Consider the following 20140-nt stretch of genomic DNA (forward strand, 5'->3'; position numbering starts at 1 on the left):
TTTCAGTGCCTCACTACATAACGAATCGTCATCGTGTGGTATCAATGATAAATACGTCTTACCCTTTCTTAATATAAACCGTGTATGCAACTCTAGTTCATCACAAGGTGACCTTCAAAGTTTATGTGAACTTTTTGACATGTGTCCAATAACAAGTAGCAAGTGCAATATATGTGATACAATGCTGTCTTTACAGACTATAGAGAAAAATGTCGTAAGTACAACGAAAGCTTATATTAACGATTTGTCTATATCAAAATTTGGCCTTCTCCACCAGATGGGAGAATTATTTGAAAGTGAAACTATTTTGTTACTTGATGCCATTTATTGCATAGAACATAATTGTGATACAAATATTTCAGATACATTAAAGTATTATCATACTTCAAAGCAATTCGTGCTAATGGACCTACAAAAAATGCGCCCGTCATTTCCTATCTGGAGTTCGTTAACAAAAGGTAATATATCAATCTCGTCTCGGTGTACAGACTTTCGTAAAGCAGACTTTACATTTCTGTGTTATGTTTACAATATATTTCATTTAAATGAATACCTCGAACAAGAAATTCTGGCACTAAAATCAGCATTTTTATACGAAGTAGATAGTGATGAAGACTCTGACATCATACGTGTTATTATCCGATCCTTTCTATGCGTTTTTATATCTGGAACCATTTTTGTTATTCTCCAACAATCCAGAGCTGTGAACACTAAATTCTATCAGTTTGCCGTCCAGTTAAATGATAAAACGCAGGAACTTGAGCAGAAGAAGAAAGTAACCGAGGAACTTCTGTACCAAATGATCCCAAAGTCAATAGCTCACCAACTACAAAACAAGGAAAAGATCTCGGCAGAGTTCTTTGACGCAGTGACAATATTCTTTAGTGACATTGTCGGATTTACCTCTATATCTGCCCGATGTTCTCCAATGCAGGTTTGAACTTAATATGTAATGTCTTTGGAATGTAATGTGTCTTTTTCATACAGAAATAATTAAGTAATACAGAAATCGTTTTCTTTTTATACAAATGTGTGTAAGACATGTAAACAATAATTAGTATGTTGATAAAGGAATCGGACGCGCATGAATAATCATATATTGTATAATTGTGACAGGTTATCATTTTTGAATTCTTAACGACCCTTCAGCACAGCAGAAGTCATAAGGGCCAAAACAAAGGTTGAAAAAATATGTTAAAAGAGACGGCATCAAACAAACGAAAAGATAAAAAAAACAGTGATTATGGTTAGTTATATTTTTTTAATAAACTAACAGTTTTATTTAGGTAGGTTAGAATTTTAGAGCATCAATACATCGCTCTTATTATTAGATTGCATTGCCTTCAGCTTATAAATATCCAATCATTTTTCGCATCAGTAAATAGCTAATGGTGAAATTGCAAATTTGCACAATCGTTAATAGGGTGCTAAAGTCTTCCAACCAAATTCTAAGATGAGTATTAAACATTGATAGCACTATCCACGCTTACCTATACATAAGTTGGTCAACACACGTTTTGGTTTCTTTAGTGACCAATCCAATGCTATTCACAAATATTTGAGAGGCTTATTTCCTGTATGTAAATAAGACGCCAAACTCTATAACCCAAACTAAAATGTTCAGACTCCAACAATATTGTATAATCAGATTTTAATGAAACTTGGTCAACATTAAAAGCAAAGTTCGAATTCGAGCGAAATTAACCTGTACATGTATACATTGTATCATGATGTAGCACACAGCAAATGCATTAGGACATTGGGTGACACTCTGATCAGTTCCATAGGAATATAGATAACACTTGTGTTGTAATAATTCAGGCCAATTAAGTAACAATAGCTAAGTGAAGGGAATTAATTTTTATATTATTATTTTCAGATTTTTAATTGGAATTCAAATAAAAAATTGTATTTACATCATTCAAGTAGTGTAATGATAAAGTTTGATATTTGGGCGTTAATATTATATTCCTTTTACCACGGTAACAAATAGCCAGAAATACGAAATTAGTCATTTCTGGAACATATCTCATTATCCGTTAAATATTACTTAACAAAACATGAATTTTCTAGAAGTGCCTTAACTATTTGGGTGTTGAATTGTCGACATTTTTTTAAGTTACCATAGAACCAAATATGTTGTTTACCAAGGACATCTCAAACTCACAAAACTTTCTATGTTCATCCATCTAGTTACCTAGCATCCTTGCTTTCGGGAATCAAAAAGAATGCACATGTTGTTACCCATTGCATGTATCGTAAGAGGCGACTTATGCAGAATTGGGGATTTGCTTTTGTACCCTATATTGGAGGACACAAAAGCGACCAAAGTAAATCTGCTACACCAATTGCAATATTTGGGGTATTAATAAAAAAAAATCTACTTCTAATTACCTTTTATTTCCTAGCGCCTTACTTGGCAACACCTTATTTTTGGCTTTTATATTGAACGTTCGCCCAGGCCATGGGTTCTGTCCAGGCCGGGACATACCAAAGTCCTTAAAAATAGTAGTTGTCATGTCCTGCTTAGCGTTCAGCATTTGGGCCAATGACAACTGGTTCACCCGTTGTCAGTTTAATGTGACTTGGCGAAATGCTATCCTGGGTCCTTTGGCATGGTATTTAAGTGAGATAGCACTATAAAGTCGGCATGAGATCCGCACTATCACAAGGAGGCAATTACACCAACAAACCCTGTCTCCGGCATATACTCATACACGCTTACACAACACACATGAAGGCACGTCCTTAGATGACCTTGTTAATAGGACGTTAAACAATATAAAACTAAAACCTAACACTGCCCTCTGCCCCAGGGAGGGCCACACCCTCCGTTTATATATAATTCATAATTTTGTAAAAGAATGCTTAAGACCAAATTGTTGAAATCCCTCATTCGTACAGAAACAAGGATTTCATATTTTGATAGATTTTCTTCTATTTCCCTTGGGGCGTGCCTCTGGAGACGCACGACGGATCAGTTGAGCTAAGATCCCATTCCAAGATGTTCTGAGGGTGTTTGGTTGTTGTTGATAGTTTCGCTGTTACAAGCTATCGTTTGTTGAACATATCGCAATAAACCTTCAAGTTAACTTCATTAAAAGTATATATGCATACATATTTTCCTTTTCGATATTATCATTTTACTTTAGAAAAAAATACGTAAAATATTAAACCTATTTTTTCTAAAGCAAATGTCCAGAACAATTATCAAAACGTTCAATTTAGCAATCTGACACATTGATGTCTCCCCCAATATTTCATGTCCGCAGGTAAAAACATAAATTACAATATCAAATACAATTGTATGGGGCTCTGTGTTTTGCTTCACTTAACTTTTATCTTTGTCTATAGTTTCCTATCCCATCTACACTTGCAATTAAACGTTTTTTAAGCTGACAATGGTCAATGATGACTTACCACAACTGTACATTCATGTACAACGTAAAGCATCAACAATGGTTTGACCTTTGTCATGAAGTGACCAAGCATGGATACAACGGTTTTGGCCAAACCATGACTTCTGTGTGACATGAAACACTCGTAGGTAATTTCTTTAGTTGTTTTTTAGCTTATAAGTTTAGATATCCGTAATAGGCAATCAGTAGTCAAGTATCATTCAAATACATTGTATCTATTTTCTCGATTCCATAGGAACCACGAACAGTTACAAAACAAACATTTAGCCATGCTTTACTAGGGTCAAGCGTTGCTCGAGTGTTTGGTAATGTGTTTTGTCAACCCTTTCATCACTGTCTCCCTACCCTCCAACCTTGAAATGTGTATTGGCTCTCATATTTTCCTCGGCTGGGTATATAATTGCATAAGTCCTGGTTTTGCCGGGAATAAGTGTGTATTGGTAATAGCGTAAAAGTTTTTATCTAACTTAAAAAAGGGACATAAGCAAAACTGTTTACGTAGATAAAGCATGACTATTTTTATCTGTAAAGTATTATGGGCGAAATAATGTACAAGGTAAGGCGATCGTTATATTTTATTCTTTACTTACAAAATATAATATAACATAATATAACACTTACCGGGATAATTTCCTTGGAAAATGTTTCATGTCGATTAATAAACATTTATTACAAGCTTGGCGAATCTTGATACAGCTAGTTTTCAGGCCAAGCAGTGCAAGGTCCGTTGTTTAACATTATGTATTTCCCCTGCAGTCGAACTCTGTTTTGGCTGCAACTCATCAGTTCTTATCAAATGGTTAGATCGAAGAATTGAAATTAGAATAGGTTCCAAATATTTAGTGCAAGTTTTGCATTATGGGAAAGTGACAAGTATGAACCCCTCCCTAAGCCCAAGCCCCTTTTTATTTTGCAAATTCAGAGAGAGAAAAGGCTTTCTGTGTCTTGACCTAAGGGGACTTTGAAGAAACCGAAATTGATAGGTGACCACCATTTTAACACTGAATATCTATATTTTTGGTATTCATAGGCACCCGACCTCATATGACATTTGTCATTGCGAGGAGGTTAACCCCCTAGCATATGTTTTACCATTTCATGATGTTGTTTCCAGTATTTGACAATGTTTTAAATGCAATTAAAATTTAAGACCAGAATAAAAGAGCGTTTTATTTGACTTCATACACAAACCTGCTCAACGAATATACCTGCTGGGTCTGTCTGAAGAATCAAAACCAATAGTAGTCATGTTGTATCCCACTGCAGGTGTATCGCAAGATTGGTTGTATTTGGTTTAGCGACTATTCAATAGCTAAGGTCATTTAAGAACATGCCTCTATGTGTGCAGATTTGGGAGGTTTTTTTAATATCTTCTTAGAGGACACTTAAATGACCAACAATGATATACTGCCCTAATTGCAATAACTCAATATTGTTTTCTTTTTTTACTTGTCTACCATTTCTTTTCGGCGGTTACACCCGAATGAAATGGACCTCTCTTTATGAAATGTTCCAAGTATTTTTGGGCAATAATAATCCAACATACCAAGGCTTTGCTTTACTTACCAGAGAGATGGATAATTATGTAAAGATTCGATACAGTTTTTGTAATAATGTATATCTTATATTGTTTGATAGGTGGTGGAATTGCTGAATAGTTTGTACTCCACTTTCGACATTCGGATAGACACTTACGATGTATACAAGGTGGAGACCATTGGAGACGCATACATGGTTGCCAGTGGGGTACCCGAAAGGAACGGGGACAAGGTAAGATTAAACGAAACACCCGTAAAGATCGGGAATGTAGATGTGCATGTTTTGAGACTAATCACGGGATCAAGATTACTGACAGGTGGTCTTCTAAGATGTTACTCAATGACAACTGGTGGGGTCTTTCTCAGTATTTTTAAGTATTCAAGTTCAAAACAATGAATGAATTGCCCTTTTCCAGAATAATATGACCGGGTCGAATACTGTGCTGGGTGACTTCAACGAGGCAAATACATCAGGATACAGTATTCAGGCTATATACATAGAACCACAGAAGGGGATACAGCAGCCAGCCTTATACATAGAGCCACAGAAGGGGATACAGCAGCCAGCCTATATACACAGAGCCACAGAAGGGGATACAGCAGCCAGCCTATATACATAGAGCCACAGAAGGGGACACAGCCTATATACATAGAGCCACAGAAGGGGAAACAGCCTATATACATAGAGCCACAGAAGGGGACACAGCAGCCAGCCTATATACACAGAGCCACAGAAGGAGGCCAGCCTATATACACAGAGCCACAGAAGGAGGCCAGCCTGTATACATAGAGCCACAGAAGGAGGCCAGCCTATATACATAGAGCCACAGAAGGAGGCCAGCCTGTATACAAAGAGCCACAGAAGGAGATGCATATGAGACAACCAACCTGGGTAACTCTGCATGCTAAGAGGACATTGACGAAACAAAAATTGATCAAGCCCAATGAAACACTTAATACGTATATTGTTTTTTACTTTTCCTATTTCCGTTCACTTTTTAGGCCGTCTGTGTCCGACTGCATATCGTAAGGGGCGACTTAATGTGGGCCACAGAGGAATGCAGTTTGTTTGTCTTCGGTGTAATCTGCTAGGGGGACATTGAAGAAATCAAAATTGATCTGCTGGCCAGTTGCAACACTTGGAATATATATCTAAATTATTTTCGCACTTTCCTTGTCCTTCCTTTCGGCGATGTCGATCTAAGCACATATTTTTCTATGAACGTGGCTGTTGCAAGACGTAAAATCCCAAAGAAACATTAACCATAAACAAATTCACAAACAAAACAATCTTAACCTAAAAGGGAGACACCTTTCGAATCTGTGTCGGATATTAACACAACATTGTTAGAATTCCCATGGTAACGATTACTGGTAGTATTGTAGTGTAGCTATCGAGATTGATGTCGTAAACAATTAACCACGGAATGCATTAGTGATATTGATTTAAGGATTGCACGTAATGGCTTGTACTGTAGATACAAGATTAAAGACGACGGTTTTCTAATCTGTTTTCAGGTCACTTTTGATTATTTATGTGGGAGTGTTTCACGTGGTAATCGGGCGTTTAGTGATTACGCCGGTCGATATCGCGTTTACAGACTTGGGATGTGACAGTTATATTTAATTCGTTTGCAGTTTTTCTAAAATTAAAGTTTTTAACTAAAAGTATGATATTATATATACTCTCAGAAAGGTAACATTCATATATATCATAGATAAAGGCCAAAAAACAATAAAAAGTGAATTCGGAGGAAGAATTAGCCTGCTGTACCCGCTGCGTGTTATCGTAAGATGATTACAACTAACTGTCCCCTCTTCCCTGCAGAAGTGGATAGGGATGGGGTATCCTTTCTGTTTCTGTGGAGACATTGTAGAAAACAAAATGATTGAAGCCCCCATTGCACATTCTGTCTCCTAAAGGGATCTTTATCTTTCTTATTTCCAAATATCTTATCGGCGTAATAAACCGGCTACATCAACAGCAACATTTTGTATCTTTGTAATTACTATTACTTCATTTCTTAAAACCACATTTTTGTCTAGGTGTTGCATGTCCGCCCTAGAAGGAGGCTATGGGTACTGTAATGTTCTCACATCAGTCTGGATATCAGTCTGGACTGATTTACCCGTTGTCCGTATAATGTGCTGTAATGAATTAACCATGCAGGTTCGCAGGAAGAATAGGTTGTATACCCGACAGGTTATCGTAGAAAGCAACGCATGTCTGGCCATCTGCAACACTTCGGTTTTCCTTCTACCTCTTCCGTTTCGGGACATTAAGAAACACAACTGATCAGGTCATATGGACTTGGTTGTTTGAGGACAATACATTTTAAACAAACTTGGTTGAGTGCCTTTGGAATGGTATTTCACTGAGTAAGCAGTCTTAAGTAAACATTCAGACCCCGCGTGTTACACTCCTACAGGTCGGGAACCAAAGCGAATATCCCTTCAGTTAACGACTGCGTGATCGTAAGAGGCGACTTAGGTGGGAATCCCTTGCAGAAGATGTGCTTTGTATTTGTGCCCTCCATTTTGGGACACATAAGCTTCCTAAAATAAATCTTGTGCATCTATTTCAATATTAGGAACGTTTTAACTATATTCTAAATATCTTTTGCCTCCATGTGTTTTTCTCGTCAATTCTTCACGTTTGGCGTTGATGTTGAACGATTCGGTCCCCATACCAGTCCTTAAAAATGATAGATAATTGCTTTCCCTGCTTAAAAACAAACAATCCCTATTGTTATAAAAGGAACCAATAGAAGACTACCCAGTGTCAACACTAATAATTATAATAAAATGCTAATCAAAAGTGTGTAACATTAGAAGCGAAAAGGTTTGATAATGATGCTATGTGGCTTCTCCACGTTACATTCGTGCTCAACGATTCATTCGGGGATTTTACTCAGCTTACAATTAACCAAAATGTGTCTGCTGTTCAAAATAGAACATATATTACTTTTCCTTCTACAACTTCTTTTTGGTGGTGTTTTCCGGGGGACCTTCCGTTAGATCGCTATTAGACAAACATAAGATGTCAGTGTCATCTTTACAAGGTCAAGGTGATGACATTTTAAAGAGACGACAAATAGCCAAAAGAATCCCTAAGTGTGAGCAATACCGAATTCGAAATCAAATATAAACAAAGCAAAGATGTACAGTGCAAGGAGAATAAGACCAGGTGTTCCAGAAGGGCAAGCGCTTCTTGCTACATCGACGACACCCGCCATGTGAATCATCGTGTTCAAGTAAGAAGCGACGCAAGGTTAACGAAATACCAAGGCACAGACATGAGCATAATCAAACATAATAAAGTGATGTAGAAGTGTAGGTAGTGTCGTTGACCAATGTGGTGGATACAGTATTGTTATTTAAAGACGCACATCGTCGATACATCAATACTGAAATGAAAGGAATTTGCAATCATTCTTGTAGCCAATCATAATAAGCTCCAATAGAAATAAATACCTAGAGTCTGTTGAATAGTTTTAACAATCGAACTCAACAAAGAAAGTGTCAACCAGGATTTCTTCGTTCTTATGATGTCATCCTCAGTAAAGATGTCATCCTCAGTATATTTCATATTTGCATTTGTCTTACAACACATGCTCAAAAATGCTTCACAGCCATATATTCAATTTCGCTGCTGGCATCTTCTGTAAAGGAAAGCTTCTGTAATAGGTGAACGACGGCGTTACTTCAATTTGGTATTAGGTATGGTAGAGTGGAAAGTCATATGTCCTGAAATGGAGAAACATTTTGGAGAAGCTGATCAAGACCGATTAAAGGGTCTTTTGAATTCTTCGAAATCCACATTCCAGGAATTTAACTACTGGAGTAAAATACAATACCACTATCACCAGATTTAATGGTATCAGAGCTAGCGAATGAACGTTGCTTATAAGGGATTCATGTGAAGTTTGGAATCAAATAAGATCGAGGAAGATCCGAAGAAGTGTGATAAGCTAATATTGCTTCTTTCTAGAAAATGGAAAATGTATATGTAGGATTTCCTTTGTTACCAAGCAAAGCTAGTTAATTTTGCGAGAATGAAGACTAAGTGTTTTTAGACAAAGACTTATTAATTATATAATTTGCCTCCCAAGGCAGTTACCAGCGTTTAGTGTGGTTCAAAATCAGGGTCAAGAAATACAGGCATGTTTGACTTCGGTACGACCTTAGCTGTTGAGAGGACACTTAAACCTCAGAGGTACAGAAACCGTCTATTGTCATTTAATATAATATCTTAGTAAGGGCAGGATTATAAATATGAATACATAAGTTATGATAAAGACTGTTACGTAAACACTGATATATAATAGTGTGAATGACAGTAAAACATAGAAGAAAAGGAAACCTGAATGTGACAAATAACATGTTCATGAAATGCTACAAATAACAGACATTTTCGTATATTTCGTACTCAGACCTAGTTTCTTCTTCAAAAATTGATTTTTTAAACGATATATTCGCGTGCTTGACGTTTGGAAACGTCATCGCCACGCTTGCCATCGTGGTGTAGTAATTAGTACTAAGTAGTCGTGCTGTTTATTGGAGGGTGCATTTTTGTAATTAGGGATACTTATTTGTGTCAATGTACGAACTTATAATGATCACATTACATTTCAGTACTCGAGTTACCCTAATGGTCAAACAACAATTTGGTTTTTCTGATCTTTTATCTGAACACTTTTTGTACTAAACATCCTAACAATAGTGATTTTGTTTGATCTCTTGCGCGCTACGGTTGGTGGCATGTGGTTTTACGATGCTGGGATTAGTTTTCTCTGACAAGTGTTATTTTTAAGGACTGGTGTTCTAATGAAAAATCACCTGATGCGAAATTCGTGTTAATTAAATATAAATAAACGCTGAAAGAATATGTATATCTACTTAAAGAAGTAGTATCTTTCATTCCTATGAGTTGGTCCTCTTGTGCTTTTTATTGGATAGCAGGTTTGCCTCGTATTGGCCTAAAACAAAATCTTAACCAATTTATCGTGTGACCTGCTTAGGGCCTAGGGCTGCAATATTTGATATCTTTTCTTATCCGACTTTATTACTCTTCCTTTTAAGAAGACCTTAGTTCTAACGAATTATACTATGTATTGAGATGTTATTGTATAATTGTAGCACGCCGAGGAGATCGCAACTATGGCCATAGATCTACTGGCAGCTATAAAACAGGTGAAGGTGCCCCACACCAATTCCGACCACGTCCAGATCAGGATCGGATGTCATACAGGTAGGCGACTGACCACCATCAAATAATAACATATCTATACAGGTAAGCGACTGACCACCAACAATTAAAAACATAATTATGCAGGTAAGCGACTGCCCACTAACAATTAATAACATAATTATACAGGTAGGCGACTGACCACCAACAATAAATAACATAATTATTTGGTACAGTGTAAGTGACTGACCACCAACAATTAATAACATAATTATACAGGTAAGCGACTGGCCACCAACAGTAAATAACATAAGTATACAGGTAAGTGACTGACAACCAACAGTAAATAACATAATTATACAGGTAAGTGACTGACCACCAACAATTAATAACATAATTATACAGGTAAGCGACTGACCACCAACAATTAATAACATAATTATACAGGTAAGCGACTGACCACCAACAGTAAATAACATAATTATACAGGTAAACGACTGACCACCAACAAATAACAACATATTTATACAGGTAAGCGACTGACCACCATCAAATAATAACATATTTATACATGTAAGCGACTAACCACCAACAAATAATAACATGTTTATACAGATAAATGTTTGACAAAGTAAATACAAATTGTTCTACTTGTGTTTATGAAGCTAAGTATCCGTTAATAAGGTCAATCCTCAGAGAAAAGGTTAGCTGTACCATTCGATTTTATATAATATTTATATATAGATATTGACGTTATTTTATAGTCGAGTATAATATTACTGGTCGGAGTCTTCCGCTGGGTTCCCTCGGCATCGTCCTCGATACTCCAGGTTTTATGCTTACTTACGCTCTCTACACCCCTGGAATATGTCATAGCAAAATTGAAGGCACGAAGATAGCAGTTTGATTGGTCTCAGGTTAAAAAACCCTGACCAATCGCTAGGCTGATACCTGTCCTTTGCAGATTACAAAGGAAAGACCTCCGACTTCAAAGCCTGTCATTTTTTACCGTGACGTGACTGCGATATTCTTTTGATGTACATCAAAGGATCGAACTAGTCTTCTTGTCTCATCAACAAGGTGGCGCACACTGAGCCTTCAATTTTGCTATGACATATTCCAGGGGTTTAGAGAGCAATAGTGAGCGCAACCTCTAGATATCGAGGATGTTTCGGCATGTTATTTCAGTGAGGTAATACTCTAAGCTTGGCATCATATTTGCGCCTTCGCAGAGACACAACATACGGTCTCCAGCATACATATGCATATAAACACATTTGATGCGTCCTTCAATGACCATAGCTGTTAATTAGACGCCTAACCCAGTCAATCCTAACAAAACCAGCACTACGTTGCTTTTCTTAATTACCGTAGTTATAGGAATATTTCTTTAACTCAACTTCGAAACCAAAAAATCAATATAGCAACTTTGAATCTGTACTATTGACGCTTCCTCCGTGTCGTTGTTGTTGTTTATATTGATTTTCGATTTTGCTGATGTGTCGAAGCTATGGTCAACACCTATTGATTTTTCTTTATTGGCATAAATATCAGAATGTTGCATTTACGAGGTCGAAGTCAAAAGGTCAATAAAGCAATCAGGGTCATTCCTGTTATTGCCTCCTAAATGTTCCCAGTTTTGTTTCCCGTTTTTTATTTTCTTTGTTGGTATAGTTTTATTTCTGTTTCTGTGTTTCTTTGTTGACGCTATGGTGTAGTTTTATTTCTGTTTCTGTGTTTCTTTGTTGACGCTATGGTGTAGTTTTATTTCTGTTTCTGTGTCACGAAGTAAAACACACTATAAATATTAGACACGAGCGTCGCTAATGCCGTGATTTCTCTGAAGTCTCGTGTACAAGGTTGGTCACCACGTGCGTGATCACGAGATTGAGGGATTACCACTTCATTAGTTTGATTGGGCCATGATTCTTATTTGTCCTTAATTATTTTTTCACAAAACAAGAAAACAAGCTAAAATCTAATTCATTAATCATGTTTTGTAGAGACAACGTATTAAGGCAAGTACTTCCAGCTATGTTTATGATGTTCATGACAAAAATGACATTTACCCAATTACTTAAGACTTATTCCTGAACAAATGATTTGTTTATTTATTATTTATTATTATTTTCCCCTCAGATTGTGTGGTAGCATTCACTTTTAATTCACCCGGTAGAGAACATAAAAGAAAATCAAATAATTTTCTCATGAACGAAAATGTCCCCTTCGGTCTTGTTCATAAATAAAACACCTTATCATGTTAGAATTTGAAGCAATTTTATTTTGGTGCATGTTCATATGTGTACTATATACTTGGTGTTATTCAACATTGTTCCTATATTCTGAACAGTTTAAACTCCATGTCTCTAAACAAATCATCTGATAACTTGTATTGAAGTCAGATCAAAATATGAATCCATTCATGGCCAAAAGTGATCTATGTCATGTTTCGTAATTTCGTCTTTTTATTTCTTTCAATCGTTATTCTGACAAATGGTTAACCAGCTGTTGTTGTCCTACCTTGTTCTGTCCTAAATGCAGGTAGTTTAACAGAGTGGGACTAGGTGATATACTTTGCTAGGATGTCTATTCGCTGAACAGGACAGAGCCATCTTTATTTGTGTCTATATATTTAAAGGATACCCTGTAATATGAGCATTTCTTTGTTTATAAGGCGCATGTGTAGCTGGCGTGGTCGGTCTGAAGATGCCTCGTTACTGCCTGTTTGGGGACACGGTCAATACAGCATCGAGAATGGAGGCAAACAGTCAACGTAAGTGATTGATTAGGTTTGTTATAATGTACAGTGATTTTCGATAAGTGATTGATTAGGTTTGTTATGGTGTACAGTGATTTTCGATGTAGCAAATAGTCAACAGGTGCGTGTATTATGATGGGGCATATAACGAGGGTGGCAAATATTGGAAAAATAAGAAACCTTAACGCGTTATCTTGGAACGCCAATTGAAATTTACAAATCCATTTGGAAATTCCATTTGGTATAGAAAATCTAATTTCTTTTTTTTCTTATTCCCATTTCTCAGCATCCAGCATATAAGTTTTTATACGCAGTCAACATTTCCCCCATGACGTAGTATAGTACGGGGAACATTCATCCATTCACACTATGATTTCTGCAACATATAGGTAGATTTTGATGCAACTTTGTCGGGTTAAAAATACGCCAAGAAAAACGAGCAAAAATGCGACGTTCTAAATGGACAACGTCCATACTTGAGTTTCCGCAAGGACACTTGCTTAAAAAGCTTTTAATTTTACTGAATTTTCGTAAGCATGTACAAAACAAAGGCTAAGTTCGAAGTTGAACAAAATCTGCTTATAATGGATGGTCGGAAGTTGCAGTAGATAGCGCATTCGCCTTTCATCACGACGACCGGGGTTCGATACCCTGATCTGACTTGAAAAGGCATGACGTCGCCTTCCCCATCACATGGGTTTTCTCCGGGTACTCCGGTTCCTCTTACATTAACACTCACTGTTGCTTCCATCCGGGCCACCAAGAGTGATTAAAATAATTTGGAAAAAAATCGTTTCATATTGGTAGTAAAATACAGGTTATAAATAATAATCAACTTGCAACATGATAACAAAAAACATCCCTTTGATTTTAGATTGGTCGGTACCTGTTTGTACATTCCGATTTTCATTGCTGAAATATATATCTAAATATAAGTACAGATATAAAACTAGAACCAGTATATAAAATGTATTATTATATTAACAAATTAATCCATATTATTTGTATATCGCCAGCATTAAAGATCCATATCAGCAAAGATACACGGGACAAGCTTGAGGCTACCGAACGGTACACGATGGAACACCGCGGATTGATAGAAATTAAGGTAACAATTATTTTCTACTTCGTCAACTGACAATACATAGCTGAAATAGGAAAGTAAAATAACAGTCCGTTGATTTGTATCTCGTATGTTTGCAATTCGTGTAGATTTTTCTGCACACAGGAAACTAATGTTTATATAAAGGCATTTGTAAAATGAAATATCTCCATGTCAAACAATTCAGTATAGACACTAAAAGGCTAGTGCAACATGTAAGGAAACAGTAGAACCTTGACATAACATGCCCTCGTTTCCATTGCCCCCTTAACCGCCAACGTATTTCAATGTCCCATGTTCTCATTTTTTTACGAATTCCTTAATAAACTTGCCTCAATTTATTGCCAAACCCACCAACCTCTCTCAGGACAAATGTAGGCATCATAACGAGGTTTTACTGTATGTTATTGCAATTATTTATCTTAAGTTGCCCGCTTTTATATCAACCTAAACAATCGAGAATTGAAGTGATGAAGAATACCAACATGTGTTCCGATATCATCAATGTCTGATCCAATATTCCATACTAATACATTCTGTACAGGGGAAGGGACAGATGAATACGTACTGGCTGACCGGGCGACGGGACATGGGAGAGGCCAACGAGAGTATGGTCTGTAAGTGGAGGCCACGCAAGAAAAAGACGAAAAAGCTGGACAGCTCCTTGACTGTGGATGAGTCGACTACATCGGTAGAGTCGTCTCGATTGGATATTCAGTCCGACTTAAGTTCACGGACCACAGACGACGATGACAATATCACGACAGGAAGTACAGTTTTAGTGAAGGGAAATATGTGCGAAATGAAGGCTGATTTAAAAAGCGAAAAATCTCAATTAAATGACGTTGAGAATGTATCGGCGGCCTCTACACAAAACGAGCCAAAGGATGAAAGTATAAATCTTAGGGATACCGATAATGCAGTAATATTATTGCCTAAAGAGGACATATCACCAGTGTTGAGTGATGTACAGATTCAAGTCACTGAAGCGTCATCTGACGGGATTCCTGATACATCAAGTTACACTTGTGAACCGGAAACACGTAATTCTTTGTCGACCTCGAACGACAGCGTTGAGCAATCGCCCAACATCGTTAATGAAATTAAAGGCCAAAGCGATGAGCATTGCTTAGACGAAACAACAACAGACATAGCAGGTAATCCAGCAGAGGACGAAACGACAACAGACCTAACATGTAATCCAGCAGAGGACGAAACAACAACAGACATAACATGCAATCCAGCAGAGGACGAAACAACAAAAGACATAACATGTAATCCAGCAGAGGACGAAACAACAACAGACATAACACAAACAACTTCACTGTCAACAAATAAGAGCTGTCCGTCACTAGACAATGCCGTCCATCCATTAAAAACAATATACGAAGATATTATCACTGTGGAGCCCTATACATATACAGACGTCCAAACCAATGACGGTTTGGCCGAGTGTCAATTCAAACAATGACAATTGTTATTCTCATAAACAATACAGTTTAGAGAATACATATATACGAATGGGTGGCAATAATACATGGTGGATCAGGATGGACATTAGTATTGTAAATTAATTATGTCATTAATATTGGTAATAAATTTAGCCAATGATGTCAATTCATGTTGTGAGAAGGCTAACGTCACGGATGATGACAAAATCTCGGAGCCAATCTAATGAATTTGGCAACAAAATAAAATAGTTCGAAACAAAACATGTTTTGATAAAGACCAAAACAATAATTGCTGGAATTGATTTAAAAAACAAGACAGGAATGGCAATAGTACAAATGTAACTATGTTAGAATGAGTGGATATATATAACCGTCAACGAAGTTGCATCAGAATTATTACTTAATTAAAAACCACACGATATATATGAAATTGTGTTTCTATTCCTTCAACATTAGTTGGCTGTTTTAAATTTCGTTTAAAGTCTTTATATATATGTATATATCTTGTTCAAGAATCACGATAAAAAATATTAACATGAGAACGATCAGGCAAACTCCATTCATATCAGCTCGTCATTTACTAAGCAAAACAAAAGTGTTTGTCCATCTTATCAGTGCAATTCAAGTTGATTCAATACCTAGCTTCCTTAAATAAGATGACTCTGCTCCCCGCATATTTATAAACTTTGAAATCCATTCATGAAACTGTAGCTGAGATATACTGCATAAATTTCTATTACGCAGTATTTGTGCTCTTACGGTAAAGATCAAAGATCAGAATGAGGTCACAGCAACTTCATGTAAGATGTGACATGAACACTGCCTAATCGTGAACATTCATGAAACAGCAATTAAGGTATGTTCTGAAATGAACTATTTTAGTTCGAAGGTCACGGTCATAATACAAATCAGTGTCCTAGTATCATCAGTTTCATGACTACAAAGTTTGATGCCCATTCATGAAACAGTGAAATATGCTTTGAAAACCATTTTTATTATTGAGGTCAAGGTCAAATCTATGTCGCAATTGTTTTATGATTCGACACACGGTCTTCCCATGATGTACCTTTATATGTAAGTTTGATACCCATCCATGACACTGGCTGAGATATGCTCTGGAAACCAAAGTCATCACGGAATGATTGACTAAACGAATACTATATATCCCAGACTTCGGTCGAAAAGGAATATAACAAGAGGCCCAATGGGCCTGCATCGCTCACCTGGTATAAAACTCACACTTGTAACCTTAAAAGTGATCTAAAATAAAGCTACAGGCAAAATATCAGTATTTATGATTAAAATTCGTTCTAAAGACCCTGTTATTATTTTTTTAAACATTTCACCCCTGTGATTGAAAGTCGAACAAAGTCATTATGTTGAACACATTGTATAGCCTTTCATCTCAGGATGCAACTTGCAAAGTATAAACATCCTGGGACCCATGGTTATTCATAAGAGGTTGTTTAAAGATTTTAAACAAATTTGACCCCTGTGACCTTGAATATAAGTCAAAGTCATTCACTTTAACAAACATAGTAGTCCTTGATCCCAGCATATGCTACTAACTAAATATCAACATCCTGAGCCTTTTGGTTATTCAGAACAAGTTGTTAAAATATTTTAAACATATTTGCTCCTTGTGACCTTGAATATGATTCAAGGTCATACATTTAAACAAACTTGGTAGCCCTTGATCCTAGTATGCTACTGACTAAATATCATCACCCAGGGCATTTTGGTTATTCAGAAGAAGTTGTTAAAAGTTTTTAACATATTTGACCCCTGTGACCTTGGATATGGGTGAAGGTCATTTATTTGAACAAATTTGGTAGCCCTTCATCCCTGTTTGCTTCTGGCCAAATATCATCACCCTAGGCCTTTCAGTTATTTAGAAGTCGTTTAAAGTAAAATATTGACGCCGGACGACGGACGGACGGACGACGGACGCCGCACCACGGCATAAGCTCACTTGGCAGGTGAGCTAAAAATGAAACGGTGTCATCATATCAACTTCGTCTGCTGGATAACATAATTTTCTATTCGATAGTGAAGCAGACGTTAAATCACTCAAATAAACAAAGAACAAACAAAATGAAATCATTAAAATGAACCATTTTGAACAAACGAAATGTAGCCTAAGGATGATTGTATACGATAAGCTTAAATTCCAGGTAAAAAATATTTTTTTAGGAAATCGCGAAAAAATTACACAAACTTTTGATTACATACCGTAAGTCATCATGAGTTACTCCCCTTATCAGATCAGGTATTCAGAAATGAGCTGAGTGAAAACGGGAACATAGAGGTTCCCGACCGAGTGATGGCCGATTATCATGTTTATCTAACTCGAGTTATTGGATTTACGAACTTTATAAAGGTTTTCCAAGTGTCTTTTACACATCGGAATTTAACAAACGAGAGTTAGATAAACATGATACCCAACCATAACGAGTTTGGGACGTTTCTCTCCCAAAACATTCAGATAGTTTAATGTTTCTGTTGGGAATACATGTATCCTGTTTCTGACCAGGGAAACAATTGTCACGAACTATGACGTCACAATGGAAGATGACGTCGCAAAAAGCTGTTATACTTGACATCATTATTAGAACAAAAAATGTTCACCAACACCTAGCAAGAGTAACAATTGAGCGGAGAGAGACCTGCATTCGGCAACTCGATTTCAAATGTTTACACTAAAATGTAGCACTCTAACCGTCTGAGCTACTTTTTCAACAGAAGTGTCCTGACCAAACTGTGCTAATTGAATCCAAAACGAAATTAAGGGAAGGTAACTGTTTATAAAGCTTACATGAGTATGACACCATTGGAAAATGCTCCTGGTTATTCAGAATGAGTTGTTTGAATATTTCAATATATTTGACAACTGTGGCTTTTAAAGAAGGTCAATGTCATTTATTTAAGGGAAATGTATAGCACTCCATCCCAGGTATATACTGGCCAAATATCATGACCTTAGGTCCCCCAGAAGAAAAAGTGGACTGATTACGGACAATTCATCATATATTATGCTCACAGGCACTTCGTGCAAGGTGAGCTAAAAACCAGTGGGACAGGGACCTTTAACAATTTCATGCTCATCATTCCGCATGAAGCTTAAGTCTGGATCTTGTTAAAATAAATAAATAAATGTTTTATTCATAAGTCAGATCAGGGTACATACATTTTCAGTTTACGTGCGATCAGCTCAATAAAAAGCAACAGCCAAAAATCTGCAAAAACCGTGATGTCGTATAAGTGTGTCTTGTTCCGCATACTTGTATTTTTTGTCAACGTCATGGAAACTTGTCACATTCTATGGTCAGGTTATGATATATTAATTCCAGTTTGCAGGAACAATGGTTATTGAATGAATGTCGTTGTAAACTGAAAATATGTAACTGTATGAAAACTTTTATCAAGAGGGTATTATTATCTAACTTCTAAATTGCCTTAACAACAAACCAAATATAGAAAAATATATTAATTTAAGCAAGAGGCCCAGGGGGCATGTATCGCTCACCTAAATATTTACGCAGTCATAGCAAAATATTCTCATTAAATATTATACTGTACTAGAAATATTTCATTCACAAACTGTGTCGGCTCCATCCGTTGAAGCTTCCAGCCAAATATTATCTTATGATTCTATGCTTTTTGTTTTTTTCTTCAGAGGTTGTTTGGAGTGTTTGACATATTTGTCCCAGTGACCTTGGAAGTAGGTCAATGTCATTTTCCTTCTCAAAACTGTGTTGGCTCTGCTAAACAGCTTTCAGCCAAATCTTATATGAATCAACTGTTGGTTCTTCAGAAAAAAAGTTTGAAAAGTTGTTGACCTCTGTGACCTTTAAAGTAGGTTGAGGTCATTTTCATTTGCACACTTTGGTGAGCTCTATCCTAAGAAGCCACTAGCCAAATATTATGATTCTATGCCTTTGGATTATTCATCAGTCATTTGATGATTTTGCTATATTTGACCTCTTTACTTTGAAAGTAGGTCAAGGTCATTTGATTGGCAAAATTTGTCGTTCTCAATCCAAAGAAGTTACTAGCCAAATATTAAGATTCTATGCCTTTGAGTTCTTCGGAAACGGTCATTTGAAGTGTTTGACCCTTGTGACCTTGAAAGTAAATTCAGGTTATTTTCATTCGCAAACTTCGTCAGGCTCCATCACAGGAAGTTACCAGCCAGATATTAAGAGTCTATGCCTTTCAGTTCTTCGGAAGAAGTTGTTTCAAATGTTTGACATATTTGACCCCTGTGACCTTAAAAGTAGATCCAGATTATTTTCATTCTAAAACTTTGTCAGGCTCCATCACAGGAAGTTACCAGCCAAATATTAAGAGTCTATGCCTTTCAGTTCTTTGGAAGAAGTCGTTTTAAGTGTTTGACATATTTGACCCAAGTGACCTTGAAAGTAGGTCAAAGTCGTTTTCATTCTCAAACTTTGTTGGGTTCCATCCCAAAAGGCTACCAGCCAAATATGAAGTAGGTCAATGTCATTTTCATTCTCATGTCAGGTTGCATCCATGGAAGCTACTAGCTGTATATTATAACTCGATACTTAAAGATTTTTCAGGAGAAGTTGTTTAACATATTTGACGCCAGTGACCTTAGTACCTTAGACCTTAGAAAGTAGGTAAAAAGGTCATTTTCATTCTCAAAATGTGTCGGGATTCA

The 20140-nt window shown here is 36.6% G+C and overlaps 1 protein-coding gene across 1 annotated transcript; it reads left to right on the forward strand.

Moving 5' to 3' along the window:
• Window positions 1–209: 209 nt before the first annotated feature.
• On the forward strand, window positions 210–15476 carry LOC110463967 (receptor-type guanylate cyclase Gyc76C-like). The gene is made up of 7 exons (XM_021518938.1): window positions 210–214; window positions 700–934; window positions 5058–5189; window positions 10097–10208; window positions 12820–12918; window positions 13920–14011; window positions 14550–15476. Exons 1-7 carry the CDS (start codon window positions 210–212, stop codon window positions 15474–15476), a joined length of 1602 nt encoding a protein of 533 aa, XP_021374613.1.
• The last annotated feature ends 4664 nt before the right edge of the window (window positions 15477–20140 follow it).

This window comes from Mizuhopecten yessoensis, unplaced genomic scaffold (assembly GCF_002113885.1).
Source record: "Mizuhopecten yessoensis strain PY_sf001 unplaced genomic scaffold, ASM211388v2 scaffold10949, whole genome shotgun sequence".
NCBI lineage: Eukaryota > Metazoa > Mollusca > Bivalvia > Pectinida > Pectinidae > Mizuhopecten > Mizuhopecten yessoensis.